At 36.8% G+C, this 27,884-nt stretch overlaps 1 protein-coding gene across 1 annotated transcript; it reads right to left on the bottom strand.

Annotated features, from left to right (window-relative positions):
* Window positions 1-221: 221 nt before the first annotated feature.
* Window positions 222-27,884, bottom strand: LOC121735837 (medium-chain acyl-CoA ligase ACSF2, mitochondrial). Its single transcript, XM_042126796.1, has 12 exons — window positions 27,797-27,884; window positions 24,317-24,497; window positions 22,984-23,112; window positions 20,125-20,345; window positions 19,411-19,526; window positions 19,085-19,191; window positions 6,960-7,087; window positions 4,990-5,155; window positions 3,687-3,800; window positions 3,291-3,433; window positions 1,596-1,737; window positions 222-637 (listed from the first exon to the last, which is right to left on the bottom strand). The coding sequence occupies exons 1-12, from the start codon at window positions 27,844-27,846 to the stop codon at window positions 410-412; spliced, it is 1,725 nt and encodes a 574-aa protein (XP_041982730.1). The 5' UTR covers window positions 27,847-27,884; the 3' UTR covers window positions 222-409.

Here is a 27,884-nt window from a genome sequence, read left to right as displayed (position 1 = left end):
ATTTTATTAACACAATAAAATCTGATTTTGTACGTAAAATTACGTAGATTGCATTATATGAGTAAAATTACTTGTTTAGTAGTTTTAACGACGCCCTCTGCCTTCGTTCGTTCTTCATTCAAAATCATTATTTTATTTATAACAACAGTCACTTTACAGCATTAAGTAGGGGTGGGTAAAATTTCAAGAAAATTAACGTATCCGGTGACTTGGTCGGCTTCACCGATTTTATAACGAGTGATTTTTGGAACTAGTTTTATGCAAACAACCATGTTTGCATGTTTGCATAGTCGGTACTCGGTACTATGCAAGTTATACACGGAACGAAGATATACAGGTTGTAACAAAACTAAGGCATAATACTTAAGGGTGTGTGTACGTGCTATTGAGCGAAATAATAGTACTAGTATTATAATTTTCCAGCCTCTATTAGCTCCTTTATTCTGTACTTTTGTATCTTCCCTGACGCGGTTTTGGGGAAGTCGACCGTCGATTTCACTATCCTGGGTATTTTGAACTTGGCTAGACGTCCCTCGCAGAATTTTCTCACATCTACAGCAGCTAGGGTGGCCCCTTCTCTGAGTTTTAGAACTGCGCAGAGTTCCTCGCCTAGCCTCTCGTCTGCCACTCCAACAACCTGTTAAATAAAAAATTATTGTGAGCGAATATTATTTCGTATATTCAAATTATATTATCACAGGATAACAAACGTGTAAAACCCAGAAATTAACTTGGCATCTACATTTTAACAGTAACATCTGCATGAAACTAAATATTAAATAGCGATATCCTGCCAATATTAAATAGCAACATATTATTGCGTGTGTGAGAAAAAGCGATAGGACCTCAGAAGTCAGAACAGGATAAGACTCATTACTTAACTGATCATCATCTCATTTTATAATTCGTACAATTTTGAAGTCGGTTGTATCTTTTTAAACCCCGACAAAAAAGAGGGGTGTTATAAGTTTGTCGTGTCTGTTTTTCTGTCTGTGTGCGTGTCTGTCTGTGGCATCGTAGCATCCAAACAGGTGGACCGATTTTAATCTAGTTTTTTTTGTTTGAAAGCTGACATGATCGAGAGTGTTCTTAGCCATAATTCGTCATCATCATCAACCTGCTCAGTGCTGAAAAATCAGGGTTTATCTGGTTCATGAAACTTGCAGTCGTTTGATGGGTTTAATATTTCATTCTAGTTATAGACGTTTGTGAATATATAATATTTATTACGTATACACATTAATGGACTGGTGCTGCAGCATCACCTGGTAATCAATAGGATATCCAACTCCTCACCAACTTAGAGCAGAGGTTTCGTGTTAGGACTCATTTTAATTGCGATAACCCTTAAGACGTAGATAAACAGTAAATATATTTACACGCTACTGCTGCAGAATCACCTGGATTCTATAGGAGCCGAGCTTCGCATGAACCCAAAGTGAAGGTTTCATGTTTGGGCTCATATTAATGGCCTCATCGAAAAGGACATTGATAGATGGGAATAAGTAATAATAAATAAAAATAAAATTATCGATTACTAACTTTAGTATCGAAATTATCGCAAGCATCTTATCCAAGGCGTCTCCGTTTCCTACCTGAGTCTCGAGTACATCAGGGTGTGTGTTGAGCAGGTCCTCAATCTCCTTGGGCGCGATGTTCTCGCCGCCTCGCACGATGATGTCCTTGATCCGTCCCACGATCCGCCCGTACCCATCCTGGGATATCGTGAATGTGTCGCTGAAATTATAATGTTGGAGGTGAATAATTTGACGCCAGTTGACGTCATCGCCACATCAACGCCATCTGCCCCTACTTCGCAGGTACTAAAATAAGTGTTGGTCAAAAAGTGTCATTCCGTCTAGCCCCCATTCGCAACGCGCTATAAGGAACTTCGTTCTGTTTTGCAGCACCCTCTGTGTCAGTTTTTTTAAAAAACCAAAAGTTCACCCTAAACTAATTTATTAACCCAAAATTAAATTTGTTACACTTTAAGCTACGACTTCCCACACCTTACTTGCCCGGCTTCCAGAATCTAACTGACTGAGAAATTGAACTAGAATGAATGCTCAACGAAAACTGCAACGCAAACGGAAAAATATCGAAGAATAAAGAAATGCTAAGTAAACGGAATGTACTAACTAACTAGGGATGTAACAGTTCCAAAAACTTGAGAGGTGTCAAGGGACACCCGGATAGAACGAAGTTCTTATCGATTAATTAGTTAAGGAATTGTAATAAAATTTTATTTTTTAAGACTTCACTGTCTTAAAAAATACTGTCGTGCACGACGCAAAAAGTGGCGTTACAACTTATTGATCATATTTTTTTCCTCCTAGCCCCCTTTCGCAACACGCGATAAGGAACTTCGTTCCAAAAAATGATGAGAGCCACTAATCTGCAAGGCCTTCAATTGTAAAAGCAGACCCCACGTAACACGTTTATGATAATTCAAGTTGCTGTCTTTGCTTTAATACGTTATAGTTGGGGAGGGGAAGAGGGGATTTCGGGATAAGCTCGAGCGTGTGACATGTGTCTAGTTATCATGGTATAGAAATCAGATTTCTCACATGGTGGGTTAAATTTTTTTTTTAAATATTGAAATGTCATCGGATCTGTCAGATTAGGATAGGGGATTTTTAGTATACCCCAAAGAAGCTTCGATATAAAGCACTGACGATTCAAAGGTTAGGTATTAGGTAATCCTGTAGCGACATTTTAAAATATAAAAAAAATAAAGCTTCATATTTTCCTAACTAAGCTTCGCAGATATTTTATTAGGAACTTAACTAAATGATTTAGTCCTTGTTGTCTAAAATATATTTATAATTAATCTAAATAAGCAATTTTCTGGATATATTTTCTTTTTTCTTAATGCGGTTCACAGATTACATCTACGTACCAAGTTTCAACAGTATAGCTCTTATAGTTTCGGAGAAAAGTGGCTGTGACATACGGACGGACAGACAGACAGACAGACAGACAGACAGACAGACAGACAGATAGACAGATAGACAGATAGACAGACATGACGAATCTATAAGGGTTCCGTTTTTTGCCATTTTGCTACGGAACCCTAAAAACGCTCTTATTATTTTTTTATCAGTTTTACCTAATGTAAAAAACCTACTAGGTCTCCATGACGCTCGAGTGACTAGAAAATTAGCACCTTCCCCTCCCCTACTATTAATAATTTTGACAGACAATGACAGCCATTAGGATTGCCTTAACTTATACTAACCCAGTGCGCTGCGTACGGGTAGAGTATATAATTATTTAAAAACAATAACTACCCAGTAGCTACCCATCCGTCTTCGTCGATGGTCTGCCTGGTCTTCTCTGGTTCCCCCCAGTAGCCGATCATGTTGAGGTACCCTCGCACCAGCAGCTCGCCAGGGCTACCCCACGGCACCATATTCTTTTTATCGTCTACCACCTGCAATAATGTAGAAATGCTCTCATAATCTACCATATAACTTGGAATATCTACCGCTGCCTTCAAGTTAATTCTGATATTTTTGTACTTATACAGCATATTTATTTGATTCACTCGTAAATCGTAATACAGCTGTATTATGATTTATGAGTGAATCAAATAAAATCTATTTATCTATTTATCTAGGCGCGATGAAATTGGGTTTACCATCAGATATAGACGGAAACCTTGGAGAAAGTAATACAATGTGTACCTTGACTTCAACATGATCCTGTATGTACCCCACCGTCTCGGCGACCACGTCCACGCTGTCACCCGGCACCGACTGGAACACGCTCGCCGTCGTCTCCGTTAGACCGTACAGCGCCTGAAAGTATCGATCACTTGAAAGAAAGTCGGCAAGATTACGCCTGCAATGTATTTTAAACTAGCTGTTGCCCGCGACTTCGTCCGCGTTAGCATATAGCAATAGATCACATCCCAAGTATTATTTATTGTACAAAAATATTCAATGTACAGAATTGACTTTCCTACGCTTTTATTATATTAATGTAGATGTTCCGCGCGGCTTCGCTTGCGTTATTTAGGAATTTCACGCAACCGTACATTTTTCCCCAAAAAATAGCCTATGTGGTGGTCTATTCTTCATGTTTGCCAAATAACATAAAAATTACTCCAGTAGTTCTTAAGATAATAAGCAATTTCATATAATTTTTATCTTTAGTTCCTGAGCCCTTTCAAATAATCTCCCCCCATTTTTTCCACATTTTCCTCTATTTCTTCGTTTCTATTAGTCTTAGCGTGATAAAATATACCCTGCCCTCCTCGATAAAACACTGCTATCTAACACTGAAAGAATTTTTCAAATCGGACCAGTAGTTCCTGAGATTAGCGCGTTCAAACAAACAAACAAACTAACAAACTCTGCAGAAATATAATATTAGTATAGATTACCGACAGTGGCGGATTTACAAATTAGCCGCCTGTAGGCTATTCAATTTTTGCCGCCCCTATAAATGACCTTTGAAATTCAATACGTTAGTTTAGTTCACAATCATATCCCACCAAAAACATTTTTTAAAAATTTTTGCTGAGACGACCACACAAGGTTCACCCTGTGCGGCAGCGAAACGGCGAAGCCTTACAGGTATGTAGAATTTGTTTAAGTTAGGGTCAGTAGAGTTAGGCCGTGTAGATTCAGAAGCTTAGCTCTACATGAGATCTCATATAATATCTTTTTCACAGGGTAAACCGTAAACCTTTAATGAGGTCGTCTCGGCAATATTTTACAAGAAATGTTTTTGGTGGGATTTTTTGTTTCTGTAGGATAAAAAAATGGGGCTAAATTTGCCGCCCCTCTAAATCTGCCGCCCTAGGCTCCAGCCTACTTAGCCTATTGGTAAATCCGCCACTGAATTTACCGATGAGTGAGGCGATCACACCGTGTCGAAATCACGCCCGAGAAACTACAAACATTCCCAATCCGTAGTTTCATATTCACAACGATAATAAATACATGAATTATACCAGAGACGAAAATAATAATTATACCTTACCTTAACCTCCTTCGTCTTAAGAGTATTCTTCATCCTCTGTATGAGTTGGGGGCTGCAGGGGGCGCCCCCGGACAGGGCCGTGTTCAGTTTAAGAGGGAGGTCGGCGCCGTTGATATGCGAGAGCAGGTCCACGTACATCGTCGGCGTGCCTGACACATACGTGCATCTGTAATGCATCCAATACTATGACAACGGTTACTCCAGGGGTTCCCAAACTTACTTTGCCTACTGCCCACTTTGAGAAAAAATATGTTTTAGCGCCCCCGGCCCCCCCCATTATTTCAATTAAAAATGCATCCAGATGAAATGAAATTACAAATCACCCCGCATTCTCCAAGCCTCTACACAACGCCCCAATTTTTCTCTGGGTCCCACACCCCCTCCCACACACCCACTCCCTTTAGACCTTCAGCGCCCACAAGGGGGCGTTATCGCCCATTTTCGGAAACGCTGGGTTACGGGGTCAATCTGGCATTTCAGTCTATCAATCTGTGACGCCAGACTGATAACCGAAAAGTACATAATAAAAAAATCGGCCAAGTGTGAGTTGGACTCGCTCACGAAGGGTTCCGTAATCCGTACCATTATAGAGGAAAAATAGATAAAAAATTGTGTTTTTTGTAATGGTGAATATTTATTTTATTTCAATTTTATTATTAATTATTAAAGTATTAATACAACCGAATATTTTGTGAACGTTTTAAGTGCCTACCTATTGCCATTATTGATATCGGGCAAAAAATAGAAAAAAAATCGTTTGTGGGAATAAACTAAATTTTAATTAAATATTAATTTATTTTATTTTTAGTATTTGCATAGCGGAATATACACAATCTGTGAAAATTTCAGAGCTATATACGGACAGACAGACATCGAAGTCTTAGTAATAGGGTCCTGTTTTTACCCTTTGGGTACGGAAACCTAAAAATGATCAGTCCATCAATCCGTGGGTTAGACGTTCAGTTTCGCGTCAATCTATACCAGATTGATGGACTGGACTGATGAAAGACTGAGCGTGTAACCTACGTAAGCAAGTAACTTCTGTAATACAGTGAGTGTGGCAAATCATCCCGCAAGTGCGCCAATAACGCCATCTAATAAATAAAATTCTCGTGCCACATTGTTTGTGCGCGAACTCCTCCAAAACGGCTCAACCGATTTTAATGAAATTTTGAAATACCATCGAGGAAATTGATTTCTAGGCAGTTGACGGACCTACGTCATGTGATCAGCTTATATGTCATTTCAATGTTAGCTGTGATCGGTCGGATGGGTTTGACTCGCGACCAAATTACTCAGGTCCGCCATCTGCCTAGGAATCAACAGCTTGGCTAGACCTAGCCCGACCATATTAGTCAGAAATAGCGGATGGATATACATCCGCTATTTCTGACTAATATAAGTACTGAGATGGAGGAAACTACTTGAAATGGAAATAACAATGAGGTAAGTACCATAATTGGACGCTGTTAAGCATTTGTGTACTAAATCCCAATGATATTATATGAATTAAAAAGTAGAATATGTATATGTCGTAGGATGATTTGATAAATCCGTGTTTTCGCGAAATCCCTAGAATTTTCGCGAAAATTCGATTTATCAAATCATCCTACGATGTCGTAGGATGATTTGATAAATCGAATTTATCGTATATATCGTATATGTCGTATATCGTATATGTCGTAGGATGATTTGATAAATCGAATTTTCGCGAAAATTCTAGGGATTTCGCGAAAACACGGATTTATCAAATCATCCTACGACATATATATGTATAGCTATACCACAAAAAATACGTATGGAGTTATGAGTATGACTTATGAATGCAATCATGTTCTTTAGATCATTAAGAACAAGACTGCATTCATAATTTAACAAAATGCGGGTTAGCAGTACACAAATGCTTAACAGCGACCAAATAACACAACACAATAAACAATAATTAGGTATTTAGCTTTCACTTCACTCACTTTTGTGAAAGCAGCGCGTTCAAGTTGTTTGGAACGTTGTAAGTGGGACTAGCTAGGACTATGGTCGCCCCAAACTGAATCGGAGACAGCAGCGTGATGATCGAACCCAGCGCGTGGAACATTGGAGCCTAGAACATTTCAAAATGTTTAAATTTGTATTTAGACTATTTGGGCCCTGATTCATAATGCCCAATTTGACTCGGATTCGGCACCTTCACCGCGCGACATCCAATAAACGCTCGCAAGCATTGACCGCATGGTAAAGTTTCCGAATCCGTGTCGAACTGGAATCGTGAATCGCCCTGAGGCCGTAGCCAATACTTACCTTTCATTAAAAACGACGACGAAATTCGTTATCAAGATGTACCGTATATGGGATTTGACTTTAGTCTTCGCAAGCGAAATGTAACGAATTTCGAAATCGTTTTTAACGAAATATACTTTGTCTAAGGGGCCGGAATAATATCATTAAAATGATACCTATTTTAAAAATCGAAAAAAAAAAAACTATTCTTAAGTCATAAAACGCCATCTAGTTAAAAAGTATGGTACTAATTAACGTGTTAGGTCTCATGACCAACAAATTATTATGTAATTGTGTGCTAAAAGAATAACATATTTTTCTTTTACAGCATAGCTATAGGTGGCGTTATGCAAATTATTTATTATAAAGGCGAAAGTTTGTAGGTATAGTCGACTATAGATGACTACGTATGGATGTATGGATGTTTGTTACTCTTTCACGCAAAAACAACTGAATGGATTTTAATGAAACTTTACAATAATATAACTTATACATCAGAATAACACATAGACTAGATAGGTACAATTATTTTAACCAACTTTCAAAATGGGGGAGGTGTTATGTTCGTTTCTTATGTTCAACGATTACTCCGCGGTTGTGAACCGATTTTCAAAGTTTTTCTTTTGGCGTATAGGTTATCATCTTGATTTGGTACTATATTCACAAAAGTAGTGACTTGATGAAGGGATCCGTAAGTAATCGCGGGAACTCCTCAAAATTTATATGGAGACACATTGTGGTGACTTCGGTTTCGTGAGAAGTTATCTAAACAATATTATGCTACCAACAAGTAAGATTTTGCACCGAGGTATACCATGGTTGGAAAGGTGCTGATAGTTCTCCTGATTATTTGTAGATACAAGTTTGGGAGTTTCGGCGTTGTGTTAAGAATGGAAAGCATAATATTATGCTACTGTGCACATGTCATTCATCATTATCATGAATCATCACTAGCAATAATACTTTACACCGCTATCATTGGTACTTTTTAAGGTCTTTTGGATCGAGACTCGAGTTTGTCAAGCGATTTAAAAAAATCTACACTAATATTATAAATCTGAAGAGTTTGTTTGTTTGTTTACTTGATTGAACGCGCTCATCTCAGAAACTGCTGGTTCGATTTTAAAAAATATTTAATTATTAGATAATATGTGGATATGACAGTGACACAGATAAAGATGCCATTCATACGTGGGAGAGCCATACTTCGGCACGAATGGGCCGGCTCGACCGGAAAAATACCACGTTCTCACAGAAAACCGGCGTGAAACAGCGCTGGCGCTGTGTTTCGCCGAGTGAGTAAGTTTACCGGAGGCCCAATCCCCTACCCTATTCCCTTCCCTATCCTCCACTATTCTCTTCCCATCCCTACCCTCCCCTATTACCCTATTTCCTCTTAAAAGGCCGGCAACGCACCTGCAGCTCTTCTGATGCTGCGAGTGTCCATGGGCGACGGAAGTTGATTTCCATCAGGTGACCCGTTTGCTCGTTTGCCCCTTTATTTCATAAAAAAAGAGTAGACCACGTAAAGGGACATAATGCCATTTTTTGCGGAAAATTGTACGGTTTCCGTAAATTCCTCATTTACACGGGCGAAGCCGCGCGGGCCATCTAGTTACGTACTATAATACGTATAATACGTAATAATACGTATAATTTTTAAAACAATTACTACTTATCGTCAAACAAACAATGACGTAATAAGCTGTTAAATACTTTTACAATGACAATTATTATAAATTAATTAGCGTAATTTATGTAATTTATTGTAATTCAGCAAAAACTTTATAATTTAATTTATTTTTAGGTTTACTGTTGTTATTTATTATTTGACTGAATCTTAATGTATAAAAGATCAAGTAAAATGCAACCATAATAATAACATGTAATTTTTATTGGTGGATAAATTTTCTTAACAAAGTAATAAATAATACTTATATTTTGTCCTATCTCTATACAGGGCCGGTTTTTATAATTTTTATGATTTTGGGCCACTTTAATTTTGCCGCCCCTATGTAGGTACTAACTCTGCCGACCCCCCTAGGACCCCCTAGACGCTGCCGCCCACAGGCCATGGCCTATACTGCCTATAGCCCTATACATAAATCCAGGGCTACCTCTATAGGGACCCGACCGCACACAGCAACAACAGCAGACGACATGTCGCGGGGACACGGTTTCTATGAATTTCATTTCGTCTGCTGTTGCTTTATGTCGTCCGCTTCAACCTTATAGACCAGCCCCCGTAGACAAGTGGCAAAACGCTAACGCTAACGCTAACGCTAGCGCTACAAAATGTATGGATTTGACATTAGTATTCGCTAGCGAAGCGATGACTTATGTCAAATCGCATACATTTTGTAGCGCTAGCGTTAGCGTTAGCGCTTTGCCACTTGTCTACAGGCCCAGAGCATTCAAAAATAATAAAAAAGGCCAAGTGCGTGTCGGGCCACGCGCAATATAGGGTTCCGTAGTACCGCTAGTTTTCTTTAATTTTTGTATGGTCAATGAATGTACATATTTTATAACATTTATAACGTGTTTTTACACTACTAACAATATCATCTCAGTTACTTTCGAAGGAATTTGAACGAAAAGTTCCTTTATACTTCACCGATTATATTTTATTTAGTTGATCGACTATCACTCAATAACTTATGAAGTCTTCTTAGCCGTGATAGTTTTCCTTTTAAATTCAGCATATTTCCTACTCTCGTGAATTTTTAACATTTCCAGAACCAACCGTTTAGCTGGTAGAAGGGGGGGACACTGGACTCTAACGATTTTTTCCACTTCTTTTTTTTATGAAATAAGGGGGCAAACGAGCAAACGGGTCACCTGATGGAAAGCAACTTCCGTCGCCCATGGACACTCGCAGCATCAGAAGAGCTGCAAGTGCGTTGCCGGTCTTTTAAGAGGGAATAGGGTAATACGGGAGGGTAGGGAAGGGAAGGGAATAGGGGAGGGTAGGGAAAGGAATAGGGTAGGGGATTGGGCCTCCGGTAAACTCACTCACTCGGCGAAACACAGCACAAGCGCTGTTTCACGCCGGCTTTCTGTGAGAACGTGGTATTTCTCCGGTCGAGCCGGCCTATTCGTGCCGAAGCATGGCTCTCCCACGTATTAAAATTTAATACTTCACAAACGGATCCCTAAATCGGAAAATGATCTATGAATACTCATCATAATATTTTTTAAAAACCTATCCAACGATACCCCACAAGACGAGGTGGACGTGAAAAAAAAATTCATCCCCGCTTGATGTGTAAGGGAGGTACTTACCAAAAAAAAAAGTTTTTTTAAGATTTCATGATTTCATGTACCATTTTGTCGGCAGCATTAATATGTGTATTCATGCCAAATTACAGCTTCTTAGGTCCTATAGTCTCTGAGCAAAACCGTGGACAGACAGACCGACAGAAAGAGACAGACAGACAGACAGACGGACGGACAGACCGAAACTATAAGGGTTCCTTGTTGACTAAGGAACCCTTAAAAGTGAAAAAAATAATAGCAGGATAAAACCAATGATATTATATTTATTAATTAGTATGAAAAACGCAAATGATAAAACCTGTGGGGTCTGTACTTTGAACCCTGTTTGTAAGTGTGTGAATGCTGACGCGTGCGAGTTGCAATCGTGTATGTAAGATGTGACGTATGAACGGAGCTTAGAATAAGTAAAATATTATTTTCAATAAACAGTTGGTCCAACGCTCTCGAGTCTTTCACTTGTGCCCTCCTACTACTGCTCCGTAGTCTATGTCTCTGTGTGTCCCATATACCACCGTAGACATACAGCATAGACATAACATTGGTGACCCCTGAACACGAAGACAGCTCCGACTCCGGCTAAACCTAAGACAGCGAAGACTCCGACCAACGAAGGATCCACCCAGACGACCACCGGGCTGAAAATATAATCAACGAGCAGCAGCATAACCTGATGGGCGCCGCACCGCAAGCCTCAACAAGCGGATTTTTGCCAGCTATGAAGAAAGAAGATACAGAATTGGCAACAATTTCCATTGGTAGCAGAATCCCAGAATTTTGGAAGGATAACCCTCGCCTGTGGTTTTATCAAGTCGAGGCAATTCTAGCTCCACAAAAGACATCGGATGCGAATAAATATTTTATGTGCGTCGCGAAGCTGAACAGGGACGCCATTCAGCAAGTTGCAGACATTTTGGCAAATCCGCCGCAGCAGAATAAATATGAAGCGCTGAAAAATCGACTACTGCAAATTTATGAAGAATCGGAGGCGCGGCAAGTAAGAAAATTAATTTCCGAAATCGAGCTTGGTGACCAGAAACCGAGTCAGCTGCTTAGAAGAATGAAGGAATTAGCTAGAGGAAAAATCGAAGACGAGACCCTGAAGATTTTGTGGCAAGGTCACTTACCTTCTTCGGTCCAAGCGGTCCTAGCAGTGACGTCCACTAGTAATCTAGAAGAATTAGCAGGTATAGCAGATAAAATCATGGACACTCACCAGCCCTGTAATATCGGCGAAGTAGCAAGTGGTCAGCAGCAGCCATCGTCAACCAGCTTCGAGGTAGCAGCCATAATAGCAGAGATCGCGAAAATGAACCTGAAAATTAACCAGTTAGAAGCACAAAGAGATGGAGTCCGGAGCAGAAGCAGGAGCAGGAGCAGGCTGACTGGGAACTATGCAAGGGAGCGGACACAATCGAGACCACGTCGAGCGCCAGGGAGTCCAGGTTGGCTGTGCACGTACCACTGGAAGTATCGAGGACGAGCTTTCCGATGCGAGCCCCCATGCAGCTGGGAGAACAAGAGAGAAGCCCCCGTCCCGAGGCCGGAAAACTAGCAGAGCTGCAGCCGGTGGCGGGAGGCAGCGCAGTTTCCGATCACCGCCTAATTGTAAGTGATAGAATATCCAATTTAAAATTTTTAGTAGATTCAGGAGCATGTATTTCTGTTTTACCAAAGAGTGTAGTAAAAAATAGACTGGACATAAATTTAAATTCTAATTACTCGCTTTTCGCAGCGAATGGTTCTAAAATTAAGACTTATGGCACTAAAATTCTTACCTTAGATTTAAAATTGAAGAGATCTTTTAAATGGTCATTCGTAATTTGTGACGTTAAGCAGCCAATTTTAGGTGTAGATTTTTTAAATCATTTTAAACTTATTTTAGATATTAATGGACGCTGCTTAGTAGATAAAATAACTAACTTGGCCGTACGTGGAACGATCGTAAACCATTGTGAAAGTACGATTTCCACATTAAAAATTAACCATCCAGTTTACGAAATTTTAAAAAAATATCCGGACATTCTTAAGCCGATGTCATTTAAAGAGGCCCCAAAGCATTCTATTTATCATTATATTGACACGCAGGGTCCACCCGTTTTTTGTAAGCCTAGACCGTTAGCGCCACAGCGTTATAAAATCGCTAAGGAGGAATTTCAAAATATGTTAGAAGCAGGCATATGTAGGCCGTCCAAATCTGCTTGGGCGAGCCCACTTCATTTAGTTCCTAAAAAAGATGGACAGGTACGCCCTTGTGGTGACTATAGAGCTTTAAATGCAATAACTAAACCTGACAGATATCCCATTCCCCGCGTGCAGGATTTTACGTATTTACTTTCAGGAAAAAAATTGTTTTCTAAGATCGATATAAAAAAGGCTTATCATAATATTTTAATTAATCCAGAGGATATTTGTAAGACAGCAATAATTACGCCCTTCGGATTATATGAATTCGAGCGCATGACCTTTGGTTTGAAAAACGCAGCGCAAACATTCCAGCGTTTCATGTCTAATATCGTGCTATCGGGACTAGATTTTTTATACTGTTACTGTGATGATATTCTTATAGCGTCCTCTAGTGACGAGGAGCATGAAAAACATTTAGAGCAGGTATTTAGTCGATTAAATGAATATGGTATTACAATTAATTTAGAGAAATGTTCTTTTAAAGCTACGAGTGTAGAATTTCTAGGATACCAAGTTTCAACATCGGGGATTCGGCCACTAAAAACTAAAGTACAAGCAATTATCGACTACCCTAAACCGCGAAATGTTAGCGAGTTAAGAAAATTTTTAGGCATGGTCAATTTTTACAGAAGTCATTTACCTAAAGCGATAGAATATTTAGATAAGTTAAATAGTTATATTCATAAAGCTAAAAAGAACGATAAGACTCCTATACATTGGACACCGGATGCTGAAGAAGCATTCCTAGAGTGTAAACACGGTCTCATGAACGCAGCGACTTTGTCGTTTCCTGCGAACAACGTGCCGCTTGCACTCTTTACAGACGCATCGAATAACAGCGTAGGTGCAGTTTTGCAACAACATGTTGACGGTAAATGGAACCCGTTAGGTTATTTTTGTAGAAAGTTAACGCAGGCACAACAAAATTATAGCACTTATGACCGAGAGTTACTTGCTATATTTTTAGGTGTAGAACATTTTAGAAGTTTATTTGAAGGTCGTGACTTGATAATTTTTACTGATCACAAACCATTAACTTTTGCATTTTCTAAATTAAGTAAAAATAATAAGAAAGAAAGTCCAAGACGAATTAGGCAATTAAGTTTTATAAGTGAATTTACTACAGATATACGACATGTTAGTGGACAAGATAATATTGTAGCAGATGCATTATCTCGAATAGAAACTATAGAATGCACTTCAAGTTCAATAGATTATGAAAAATTGGCTATACAGCAACGTAATGATTCAGAACTTCAGAATATTATTACTAATCCTAAATTCAAATTCAAAAAGATGCCAATTCCGAACTCCGATCATTATATTTATTGCGAAATTTCAAGCAACATAGCTAGACCTTATTTAACAGAATCGTATAGAAAAGCAGCATTTAGTAGTATACATAGTCTTAGTCATCCGGGTCTGCGAACATCGCGCCGCATGATTAAAGAAAGATATTTTTGGCCAGATATGAATAGAGATATAGGTTTGTGGACGAAGACTTGTTTGAATTGTCAAAGGTCTAAGACAACGAGGCATACGAATTCTAGCTATGGTAGTTTTCCACAAGCGAATAGATTCGATCATATTCACATTGATCTGATCGGACCACTTCCGGTCACAGTAGATGATTATAGGTATTGCTTAACGATAATTGATCGAGGCACAGGGTGGCCAGAAGCGTATCCTTTAAAAGATATTTCGGCGGATACGGTAGCGAATGCAATATATAGAGAATGGATATGTAGGTTTGGCTGTCCTGTGAAACTCACTAGTGACCAGGGCAGGCAATTTGAGAGTAAATTGTTTTCTAGTTTAATGTCATACCTAGGCATTCATAAGATTAGGACAACTCCATATCATCCTCAAAGCAACGGCGCTGTTGAGAGGTGGCATAGAAGCTTGAAGGCATCTTTGATGGCACGGCTTAATGGTAATAAAAATTGGAGCCACGAACTTCCTAGCGTGATGTTAGGGCTTCGGGCTGCCATTAAATGTGAGACAGGTGTGAGCGCAGCTCAGATGGTTTACGGCCGTGCACTACGATTGCCAGGAGAATTTTTTGTAGAAAGTCCTGAAATTCCAGATCCTTATTTAGTGTTGCAGGATATTAAAAATAATATCAGACAGTACAAGCCAATTAGTGTTAAAAGTCATAGTTCGAAAGCATTTTTTGTTCATCCAGACCTTAGAAATTGTTCACATGTATTTTTAAGAATCGATAGAAATAAAACATCCTTAGTTTGTCCTTATGAAGGTCCATATAAAGTAATTGAAAGGTCAGAAAAAGTTTTTAAAATTCAATTGGAGGATAGAGTAACTTCAGTTTCGATAGATAGGTTAAAGCCAGCATATATTTTATTAGATAAAAATATTGCAGAACAAGATACCTCTGTAGAAAATGATATTATAGAAAAAAGTAACGTAGAGTGTAATAATCAAAAAATTACAAAGTCTGGAAGGAAAGTTAAAATGCCAGTAAGATTTTTAAATGTATAAGGAAATTGCTCATTTTAGTTTCAAACGAAGCGTTATGTTAAAAAGGACGAAAATATTAATTTTTATGTGATTGTGGTTAAAGATAACCGAGTTAGAGCAAAAATAAGAGTTAATCATTCGTTTAAAGTGACTGTGGTTCAAGACAACTGACTTAGATCAAAACAAGAGTTAATCATTCGTTAAAAGTAACACGTAAGTCAAGTTCGATAACAATGGTAGCGACTAGCGCCGCGAAGGTAATATGAGTACCGCGTCATAGCTTATGAAAACAATGATATAGTATACAGTACAAACAGTAAGACAACTTGTACATTTTTAATGAGTACAACTTATATTGATCGTTTATATGTGAAAACGTAATATAAGTTGATGGGAATTTTAAATAAAAGACAATTTTTATTAAAGCATTTTATTCTTATATTGTATACAATTTACGTTTACACCTTGTTTTTACACTTTTTACCTTGATATACTATTTAGATTATACTATGATACTTTAAAAATGTAAAATGTAATAAGTAATAATATTTCCCCTATTTTAAGTTAAAATATTATGTGACTTGTTTTATAAAGCATTTTATCTTGTGATTAATGATTATTGTAATATTAACAACAATGTAATTTCTGCGTCAGATTTTGTCGAACGTTATGCAATGTAGAGTAACAAGGAATTTTAATGTACTTATACTTAATTAAACATTGAATAAAAATGCTTAATATTAAAGAGAAATTTAATTTTAAATCAATGTAATTTTTTTCTAAAAAAATATGTAAAATTGTAATTAATGGTGTAATCTTGTATTACTTGTGTAATTTTCAGGAACTTATTTTTTTGTATTATGCTAGTAATTTTGATACTAATAATTATGTAAAAATTTTTTTTTCAAAAGGGGGGGAATATTGTGGGGTCTGTACTTTGAACCCTGTTTGTAAGTGTGTGAATGCTGACGCGTGCGAGTTGCAATCGTGTATGTAAGATGTGACGTATGAACGGAGCTTAGAATAAGTAAAATATTATTTTCAATAAACAGTTGGTCCAACGCTCTCGAGTCTTTCACTTGTGCCCTCCTACTACTGCTCCGTAGTCTATGTCTCTGTGTGTCCCATATACCACCGTAGACATACAGCATAGACATAACAAACCCATTAGAAAAGGAGAAGAATATTATTAATTTTAAGGGAAAATAAAGATTAGTTTATTTGTTTATTTATTATGAAAATTAAGGGAAAAATAATTTACGGGCGATTTGAGGCCGGGAAGGGGATTTAAGGGTAAAAACAGTTTATCTCGATTTCCGGCAAAAGTGAAAGTCCCATGGAAAAAGGCAAATTGGCAAAGTTGTAGGTACAGGTAACCTCAAAATTTATGTGATTTTTTTTTATCTTTTACAAAAAATATTTATTTTTTCACGAAATTTGGCGAAAACCATTTTATTTCCCAAATACGCTGTAATTTATTTGAATGGAAATATTTATATACACCTTATATTTTGAATTAGTGTCGAAAAAGCACTCTAATTTTCAATCGAAAATTCACCCGTCGAAATATCAGCTATTCTGGAAAAGTTGGTATGCTTTCTATTCGTTGAAATCTCTACGTGCGCGGTGAAAAAAAAATATTTTAGTAAGTATAGTAAATCGTAAAAAAACTCGAATTCGATGTTTTTTTTTAATTAATATATAATATTTTCGAGCTATTAATTAAAATTTACACTTTAATTAAGTACTCGAAAAACGTAAGATGTTACATTGATAAAAAAAAAATTAAAATATATACTAGCTGTCCCGGCAACGTTTCTTTGCCATATTTAAAAATAAAGTATTTCGCCCGTATTTATTTATTGAAATGACTAAATAAGTATGTCACCATGGCAACGTCCAACGCTATCCCGTCGCACAAGCAATGGTCGCCGTCAGTCTCGAGTTGTAATAATTTACTATTATTTATTCAACAAATGCACTTATCAATATAAAAAGTACCCAGTAGCCGATTCTCAGACCCACTGAATATGCATATAAAATTTGGTTAAAATCAATAAAGCCGTTTCGGAGGAGTACCTACGCGGCCTAACATGTGACACGAGAATTTTATATATAAGAAGAAGAAGAAAGATAATTAACAAACAAATCTATATATATAAAAGAAAGTCGTGTTTGTTACAACACTTATAACTCGAGAACGGCTGGACCGATTGCCATGGTTTTTGATTTGTTGGATTTGTTTCCGTCCCGAATAGCAGAATACATCTTAAAAACAATGAAAACTCGATATGTGTAATGATTAATGAATACTTTATCATTTCAATAGATGCTGATTTGTTTATTACATGTCAAACATTTGTTGTCCAATCCTGTCAAATAGTGTAACAACTATTTTTTTTGGAGCTTATGGCCTGGTTGCTGAGACCTTTAGCCCGGCCGCACATTGTCCGAAATTTCTGATACGAAACATTTGAACGTCGGCCGGACCGCCACACCGCACACTACGTCGGAAGCTGGCTGAACCGGCAAGACTAGACGATAAAGTACGAGACGTCAAAGGGCGAAGAAGGTCATGACAAATTTACCGGCGAAAATTACCAGCAGAGTCACCGGGAATTTTTATAATTTTGTAATTTAGAAGACAAGACTTATTTTATTACTTATTGATTATGTTTATTTTTATGAAGCATTTTTAAAATAGGTTTTGATGATTATTGCGCACATGTTGCCTCCCCCGGGAGTGTATTTATTTTTTCTAAAATGTCTACAAAGTTCAGGTACTGTTATATTTGTTTGTTTTAGACATTAATTTTCGAAAAATTTTTATTAACCGAAAATAAGACCTAAGATTGCCATTATTGGTTCCGCCACCAGAGCCATTGTGCTCCCTGCTTTATGGCGAAACACTAGAATCACGACATTTTTCTTCGGTTTTCCTTCCTGGCGCTATAACTCCAGAACGCACGAACCGATTTCCACGGTTTTGCATTCGTTGGAAAGGTCTCGGGCTCCGTGAGGTCTATAGAAAAAAAATCAGAAAAACCTTCAAGAGAAAAGCAGAAAAATAGGGAAAATAATTTTATGGCAAAACAACGTTTGCCGGGACAGCTAGTAAGTTTATAAAATTAATATTTAATAAGACATCTACAATATTTGGAGAAAGTTGTAGAATCTTCTTTACATTATATCCCTAGATGCTTATTTATAACTATTTTAAGATAACTTATGTACCTGAGTAATCACTCTCATGAAAAAAATAATTAAAATACATAAAAATATATTTAACTAATACATAAACATATATTAAATTACTGTGATAATGGATAAGTGATAAGAATTGAAGATAAGATATTTATGAATATCTTATCTTCAATTCTTATCACTTAATATTTAAAAATATAATATTTAAATAAAATAAATAATAAAGGGGGGCTCCTATACAAAAACCACAATTTTTGGCCCATTTTTTCTCCATAACGGTACGGAACCCTTCGTGCGCGAGTCTAACTTGCACTTGGCCGATTATTTTGTTTGAAAGCTGACATGATCGAGAGTGTTCTTACTTTCTTAGTTCCCGACCTTAGATCGCCCGAAAATTATTTTTCCTTTCATTTTTATAACATTCTCCTCCTTTTCTATATGTTATTAAATTAATGGATTTCATCGTAGGTTTCATCCTACTATTGTTTTTTTGGTTTTTTAAATTATCGACCCTGGTCTATTATTATTTAGTACCTATGTAAACATGGCAAACTACGGAGGGAATCCATACTTCCATACAGTATATTATTTAAATACGAAAGAGTAGTTTTGCAACGATGCGTTTTTTGCTAAAGTTTCAAGTTCGCTAACAATTAGCACTCTAATTCATTTTACTCACTTGCATGCAGACGATTGGATGACCCTCGTTTAGGGAGTTCCTCTGGCCCACGTAGTAGCAGTTGTTGACCACACCCAGGTGAGAGTCCAACGCTGCCTTTGGATTGCCTAATGATAAAAATATTTTTCTTAGGGTTACTTTTAAACGTATTCCACAAAACTCTGTTTTATGACAGTACATAGGTACTGTGTACTGGATAAGGGATATACAATGATGGAATGTACCTAGGTAGGTACATAGTCGCTAGTGGATTACGCACCACGCAATTAAAAGTTATGGGAAAGATTATGTATTACCTACTATAATATAAACTATAAAGAACTCACCAGTAGTCCCGGATGTGAAATGTATAATGGTGCCGTCGTCTGCTTTGACTTCCTTCCCATACTGCGACGCATTATGGCTGGAGCCGCGTGCTAGCGTGCTAACTGTATTCACCCCGCTGTAACAAATAAACTTAATTTTATTTCAGATTTTTATAGTTATAGAATGATGGCGGACAGACAGGCTACCTACCAAGTAGCAATTTTATTACACACACAAGATAATCGCCGAAAAAGGCGTATTAAACGTTTCTACAGAACGAATCTTAAACTTGGTTCAAACCATTTTATAGAGCCTTTCGCAGATCAGTCGCAGACCATAGAGCCAACCTCAATTATTATCATTCACTTGTAAACGGTAAACCAACCAAAAAACAAAAAAAAAATTTGGAGTCCAAATATTATGTACTTATTAACATTCTAAGGGCCCGTTTCACCACTTCCTGATAAGTGCCGGATAGGCTATCCACTACTTAACTTGACAGATAGAGTATGGAGAATCTGTCAAAAAAGTTGTGGATATCCTATGGTGAAACAGGCCCTAAGTATAATAGACGCTGTTAAGCATTTGTATATTAACATGCCACAAATACGTGTTGAGTTATGAATACAGTGTTCGTTAGATCATTTAAAATAAGATTACATTCATAGCTCAACAAAATAATTGTGGTTCATTACACAATTAATGCTTTACAGCGCCCAAGACAATCAACTTACTCAAACTTCTCCTTCCCACAAGCCAAAACAGTGGTCAGACTAGGATACTCGGCACTTTTCAGCTCTCCTTCCTTCGCTTTACTGATATCTGGTATCATCTGCTTGATCATGTCATAATACCGCTTCGTGTTAATGTTCTCACCGATAACTAGACCTCGCAGTTCCGCCTTCTTAATACAGTAACTTAGTTCCGAGGCTTCGTATAGCGGGTTTATAAGAACCTGATGAAGTATAAAAAGCAAGCGGTAATTATTGAGAGTAGAATTCGAGCAGTTGTAAATTGTAATGTAGAGCGAATTTATATTAGTACTCAGATGTGAACTTAGGCATTAAAATAAATATGAAGACAACATTGTCTTAAGGACGCTATCACATTTTTTCACAAATATCAGCGATTTTCAGGTACCATTTTAAAAAAGTAGGAGTCACACTGCAAGGATATTTTGGTTTCAAATGAAAGATAATATGTTCATCTCCACGTCTATACCATAAAAAAATTTATAGCCGCATACAAAATTTTCCTATAAAATCGTTTTAACCATCACAATAATCGCAAAAGATTATTATTTTTTTTAACAAAAAATTAAAACCGACTTTCAAGGTAAAAACAAAATTAAAGTAATATTCTTAAACATAATCTAAAAAGAAACAAATAATTCTTATTCGTTATTATAGTGCCGTCTTCAGACTTCGCCTAAACCTCAACTATTTCTGTACTCAATCTTCGTACTTTTGACGCCAGACTTTCTTGGCATTTTGCTATTAAGCAGGTAGACAACAAACATAAAGATTTACTCAAATTATGTAAAAGTGACATAATTCCCAAAAATAATATCTAAAATGCTATTTAAAATACCACAATGGATCAGAAAAAATCTCGGATGAAGAAGACTGCTTTTGAATAATTAATCTAATAAATACTAATCTCAATTTTTCATGTAAACAAAGGCTGTGGTGGTACGTAAGTGACCTAAAATGTAGAAATTTTTAAGAACTACTTGACTCCGCGAACTTCGTTTCATGGGCCTGCAAAACAGTCAGTCCTTCGTCAGTATTTCTGTATTCCCCACACATTTAGGCACTATCATCTCTCCAGCATATTTGGAAGATCTAGATGAGATCGATAGCCGGTCGTTCGACTTGCAAATATAATATTTTCCATTACACATTCGTGGTAGCCGCCGCCGTTGCCGCGTCAGCGCGGGCGCCTTATTTTGAGCTTTAATCAAACTGTCCTTACTTCTGAAATATTTGGCCCATGGTAATAATTTAAAGGACAATTCTATTTTTCACATAATTCCAATTAATATTTTGATATGTATGTAGGTAAGGATTAATAACGAATATGCAAAAAAAGTCACGCTAGAAGATGATTTGAAGTAAATTTTTTAATGAAAGTAATGGTTATTATTCGTTTACCATAAAAGATAGACATAAGCTGCCCTGGCCTTTTTTGTAGATAATGATGAGTACTATAAACATGTATAACATTATTTTGATGTATCATCAGTATTTTTCGTAGCGGAAGCGAAATAATGAAATTTTTGGCAAATTTTTACCACTTTGGGTTATATTTTTGCTATTTTCGGTAGGATCCCTAATATTTTTCAGAATAATACATAGCATGTGTTCTTTGCAAATGATGTAGCTTTCCAAAAGTAAAAGAATTTTTAAAATTAGTTCAGTAGTTATTGAGCCCATTCAATACAAACAAAACTTTTTCTCTTTGTAATTTAAAACAAACTTTTTCTCTTTATAATTAAAATATTTTTTAATTTTTTATTTTGTTTAGTTAATTTATGTTATGCTATCAAAAAGTCAACAAAATAGTGTTGGTAATAATTTTTAATTTCAATGTTTTAAGTAAGTTTTCATTTCGAATAAAAATTTGATTTTCCGAATTATTTAAATCCATAGACATAATATATACTGTTTAAATCATAAGAAATGTTTTGTATTTTCTTACGTACATTGTTTTTACGTTTTATTTGACAGAAGTCCATAAAACTATTTTTTTTCTTTAAATTGTTGTCGTTTTTGTTGATAATTTCTACATGCGACATATTTACAGTATAACAGTTATCACTTAACAATGACGTAAATGCCACTTCCGACAAGCAATCGTCGATTTTCTACAAGCAACAATGTCGGTTCTGGCACTTCCGACAAATCAGCATTACTCGTACCCCGTTAAAAAGGTCCGAAGTGACTTTTCTCATATTTAGGCATAAAATACGAGATACTCATAAAAACATATCAAACGTATATAACTTTTATAGTATTACCCTGAAATTTCATGATCCTACTTGAAATAAGTAAAAAGTTATGCACAATTTAGACTTTGAATCGCTCTCCTGTAAAGTTGTCGTTTTTTACATCCGACATTGTTAATAGTCATGGGCGATTTAGTCCCCTATACGAATAGCTAAATATTTTATATAAAAATAAATAACATTTCCATTTATAAGAAAAATAAGAAACGCTCTCAAACTTCATACATTTTCGCCCTATCAAGAAAGCGGCGAGCGTCGTAACCGCCACTGTACAAGGCGCGCTGATATTGAATGTTATTTTAATGTTCTTAACGTCGATATTCGTACTGACCTGCTAATTTTTGTCGTATTTTTTGTGATAGCGTCCTTAATATTGTTCTAATTCACATCTACTCTCACAGTCAAGAAAGTTGTCAAGATAACAAAGTGTCAACCGTATATTATACTCCGCCCGCAAGTGTGTGCTCTACTTAGTTTTTATTATTCGTAGGCTCTACTATAATTATTGTTCACCTCACACTCTCTGCTAGATTTTACATTCGTCACAATTCCTCAGAGCTCGCACGCGGATTCTCAATATACTCACAGAGATCAGGCCCACCCTGGCAGCGGCGACCAGCGCTATAATCCAGTCCATGTTGTTATGCGACCAGATGCCCAGGCGGTCGCCTTTGGAAAACCCATTCTGGCGTAGAGCACATCCCAGGGAATCCGCCTGTAATATTGTTTAATTTTTTTTTATTAGCATTTGATCGAGCAAAGCTCGGTATTCGATAAAACACGAATTAAATGACATTTTCTTAAAATGATTCCTAGCTAGATCGATTTATCGTCCCCGATTATATACTATATACTTACTAAATTTCATTCTAACCCAAATGTATATAAACAAAGCTTAATAAATGGAAATCGTATATTATTAGTGTATAAATACATTATACATAACTGAGTTTAGTAGTAGATCGAATAATTAAAAGTTACTTAATCATAATTACCTATCATACATAAATCATTTTATTTATAATACATGCTAATTATGGCTAATTGGATTAGTAGAAACGATTGAACTAGGTATAAAATATAAATTAATTATTCATTCAGTCTTGCATTTTTTGTAATAATACTGTTGTATACTTTTTCCACTCCAGAAATATAGTTAGAATTGTTTAAGTGAAGACTGAAGAAGAATTCGTTTATTGCCAAGGGACTATTCACCATATCAAATTTATTATTATTGTTTATTTCATATATTGGGGGGGGGGGGGGGGGGGTGTGGCAGCTCACACACGTTTCGACTTTAATTAATTAGTTTGATAATGACACAAAACACTTTGCGCAGAGTGGGTTACACGTTTTTAATTCCCACTTGCCAGGAAAATTGACGTTTATTTTATCTTCTAGGGGGGGCAGCTACCCCTACCCCTACCTGGGTACGCCCACGCTTTCACGAATATTTCAATACTAGAATTTGTCAGCCGTTCTCTAGTTTTAATGACTGACAAAAATTAAAAAATATTCTTTATTTTTATAATAGCAAATTATAGTTTTTATTATTCGTAGGCCAAATAACATAAAAATTGCTCCAGTAGTTCGTGAGATATATTTTTCCCTTTCAAATAATTTTCCCCGTTTTTTTTTTACATTTTCCCCTGTTTCTTCGCTCCTATTGTCCTAAGACAATAGGAGCGAAGAAACAGGGGAAAGAAAAAGCGTGATCCTCAATAAATGAGCTATCTAACACTGAAATAATTTTTCAAATCGGACCCGAAGTTTCTGAGATTAGCGCGTTCAAATAAACAAAAAAACTCTTCAGCTTTATAATATTATTAGTATGGAAGTATAGATAGCAGATAGAAGATACAGTAAAGATTAGTATATATTATGATACAAAAGACATTGAAATCCTTTAGTCTACTAACCCTGTTGAGGAGTTCCTCATATGTAATATCCCGTTCCTCGTGGAGTGACCTGACGGCGAGCCGGCCGGGGTACTTGTGGACGGTGTCCTCTATCACCTGGCCCAGGGTCCTGTGCGACAGCGGCTCCTCGCCGGGGTGACGCAGGTAGCTCTGACCACCCTGCTGTAGGCTGCGTGATAACCTGAAACATTGTGTAGACTATAGCATGAGACCAGAAATTACCAGATTGGTCGTCAGGAGCCCAATCTATACTATATCAATAGGATCGATTGTACGTGAGCTGTATACAATCGATCCCGTTTCCGAACGCGAAGCCAGCAGCAATGGTTATTAAAATAATAATTCGCAATTTCAAATTTACTTGACTTTAAAAAAGGTAGGGGATTGGGCCTCCGGTAAACTCACTGACTCGGCGTGAAACAGCGCTTGCGGTTTTCTGTGAGCCCGTGGTATTTCTCCGGTCGATCCGGCCCATTCGTGCCGACGCATGGCTCTCCCACGTCCAACTAAATTCATCTCCGCAATACACCGACAGGTCGAGCAGTTCTTGAGCGGTCGGAGCAGTCGCGTTTCACCGTGCAGTCGATTGCAGAGCTGCCGGACCCACCATACAAGGACCGCTGCAAGCAGTTGCTGCCGACCGCGCGCCACTCCCTCCCCGCTTGATTTCTTCATCGAAATCCATCTTGTAAATAAAGTGGCATCAGTATTATTTTGCGGTCAAATACAACTGCTCCAAACAGTCGTAGTCGGCTGCATGATGCGGTCGTGTAGCAGTCGTGTACGACTTCAACGCGACCGCTCTAGGGCAGTCGGTCCCGACTGCAACTTGCGGTGCGTGTTAGTTCTCTTCCCCCGCATTGGGGGCGCTGATTCCGCTTCAAATAGGCACAATAAACAGCTGGGTATCGTTAGTCCAGCGTACTTGTATAATGGAGGTCAGTGGTCTATGGCCAATCTAAGCGTTATATTTTTGCGATCGTAATGTTGTATTATCGTATATTCAATACTTAAAATATCATTAACATAGCGCATAGTGCATACGTCATGTACCTTCGTCGTCAAATTTCATTAATTTAATCGAGTTATTCGAATAAAAAAAAATGTGAATAATTCATAGGTTTTTGATTAATAAGATAATATTAAAATAATAAAGATGTCACTTAAAATTTACAGTTAAATTATATATTTTATTTACGTTTTAAGATAATGGGTAGATAGCGATAAAACTATTTATTTATATTGTGTATTTCGGTAGAAATTCCAATTTACATATTTTATTTAATAAAATTTTCAGACCTTCTATGGAATTAAGCATAAACTTATACAAGTTAATATTATAATATAACTTACAATAGTATATTTCAGAATTTATTATTGAGGTAAATATATTTTAATAAGTAAAATATTATTATGTGAAACATTTGGGGTAAATTCTTTGTGGGTACGAAAGATACGACAGGAGAAACATAATATTAATCCTGGCTTTGATATTATGTTAAAGCCAGGTTTAATATGTTTCTCTTGTCGTATCTTTCGTACACACAAAGAATTTCACCCATATGTTTTACATATAACTGAACACAGAAAATTCAACCGTAACTCCAGACTCCAGAGCGTACATTACTTCTGCGAGGCCAAACCGCGTTGGTCAGGCGCATCGACGCGAATTCGCGCGGATGCGCGCGCCTTTTTAAATTCTCAGAAGTAATAAAGTGCGCTAACGCTTTGGAGTTAAGGTTGAATTTGTTATGTTCAGTTTTAATAATTAGTAGCGCTAGTATAAATTGAACCTAAGTCTGCCGAACACCCGCTCTTACTCCATAAAGCAGCCTCTACACGTTGGCCGTGTTTTCCGAACAGAAGAGGACGGCGCTATACTAAAAAAAGAGATTGAATTATTTGCGTCTTTCTTTCTGGTATAGCGCCATCCCCTTCTGTTCGGCATACGCGGCCAACGTGTAGAGGCTGCTTAACAAATGCCTCTATAGTAACATTTTAACTATATTATGGTCTATCTTTATCGCTTACGCTCACGTGCCAAAATAACCCTGTACGTCTCACTTCACATATCACAACAGACGAGGCGGATTATATAACACGAGTGTTACTTGTCAATAACTTTGATAACAATTAATAATTGACCTTGATTATACTATTGTTTATAATAACGATTCATCTCTTTCCCCTGCAACTCATTCATTTAATTATAGCAATAATTATACATATTATTTTCCAGACGGAAACAATGATAATAAGGTCGGTCGTATTTTGCAATTCCCGTTAATCGCGTTTAACATTAAGTATATATTTATCACTACATACTATAAAACAAAGTCGCTTTTTTCCCTCACGTCCCTTTGTTCCCTTTAATCTTTAAAACTACGCAACGGATTTTGGTGATTTAATAGATAGAGTGATTCAAGAAAAAGTTTTATAAGTATAATAACATTCATTAAATAGTGGAGAAATACTGTTATTATTGGGGTTTAGTAATGAATATACTTAAATCAAAAATGCTGAATCGATTTTTATCATTTTTTCAGTGGCTATATATTTTATACCCGTGCGAAGCCGGGGCGGGTCGCTAGTATCATTATATTACTCTTTGTTATTGAATTCAAAGGACAGTTTATTTTTTAGTATCACTGCTGCAATTAAGAGGTTTATGCTGCTATAGCTGTTTTAGTAAACTGTGATAGTGGACATTAAATACGCTTATAATTTCAAGCACTTTTGGGTATCTATATTAAAGTTTACTAAAACAGGAAGTCAGTATATAATATAATTAATCATACAATTAAATTTGTTTATGTAGGGCCTAAAATATAACAGATGGAAAATCAAACAAAACTCTAGGAAGTGTCTCTGCACAAGCTACCGTTTTGTTTTTTTTTTTTTTATAAAAGATCACGAAATCTTTATACCCGTCCCTGAGTCACACTACACGGTGTCAGACATTTAAGACCTTAAAAGCTAGGACTGGAATTTTTCATGCTTTATTTCGTTCCTACTATCAAAAGTTAAAACCATATCAAAAACTATGCTTTTAAAGATTGCTAACTTTGTTATGATGGGATTTAGGGTATGTATGGGTCCCCTTTATAGAATTCTCCGTGAAAGTGGAAGCGCTGATAGAGTAACTTTTTTTTACTTTTGTATGGGAAAGTTCATTACGCGCGGGCGCTTGCTCATACAAATCACAAATAAAATTGTTCTTTCAGCGCTGCCACTTTCACAGTAAACTCTATTTAAGAGGCACATACACACCCTAAACTTTAGGGCATAAAGTATTAGGTACTACTTTTGTTTTACATGTTTTATTACACAAATGTAATACACAATCAAAACTGGAAAAAATAAGACAGGTAAAATAAAAATCAATACCAAGAAATTATTTTTGAAACTCACCTAAGTATTTAATTTTTCAGAAAGAAAGTTTAATTTTCCAGTTTTACAGATAAATAAAATAAATCTTACCTCAAATGACATTTAGCTATAGCTTTAAACAGCTTAATTTCGGTAAACATCGTGGGTGGCGACTACCGAGTCGCGTTACTCGCGGCGC

This window comes from Aricia agestis, chromosome 2 (genome assembly GCF_905147365.1).
Source record: "Aricia agestis chromosome 2, ilAriAges1.1, whole genome shotgun sequence".
NCBI classification, from domain to species: Eukaryota; Metazoa; Arthropoda; class Insecta; order Lepidoptera; family Lycaenidae; genus Aricia; species Aricia agestis.
Note: the sequence above shows the minus strand (reverse complement) of the source record. Positions and strands in the feature narration are given on the sequence as shown.

What these genes read in the sequence shown, in the direction of transcription:
- LOC121735837 (XM_042126796.1), bottom strand. Translation starts at nt 27,846, where the DNA reads ATGTTTACCGAAATTAAGCTGTTTAAAGCTATAGCTAAATGTCATTTG. An exon ending in ATCCAATCGTCTGCATGCAA is followed by an intron (nt 7,088 to 19,084) that starts GTGAGTAAAATG and finishes GAAATGTTCTAG; the next exon opens with GCTCCAATGTTCCACGCGCT. An exon ending in AACGCGCTGCTTTCACAAAA is followed by an intron (nt 5,156 to 6,959) that starts GTGAGTGAAGTG and finishes GATGCATTACAG; the next exon opens with ATGCACGTATGTGTCAGGCA.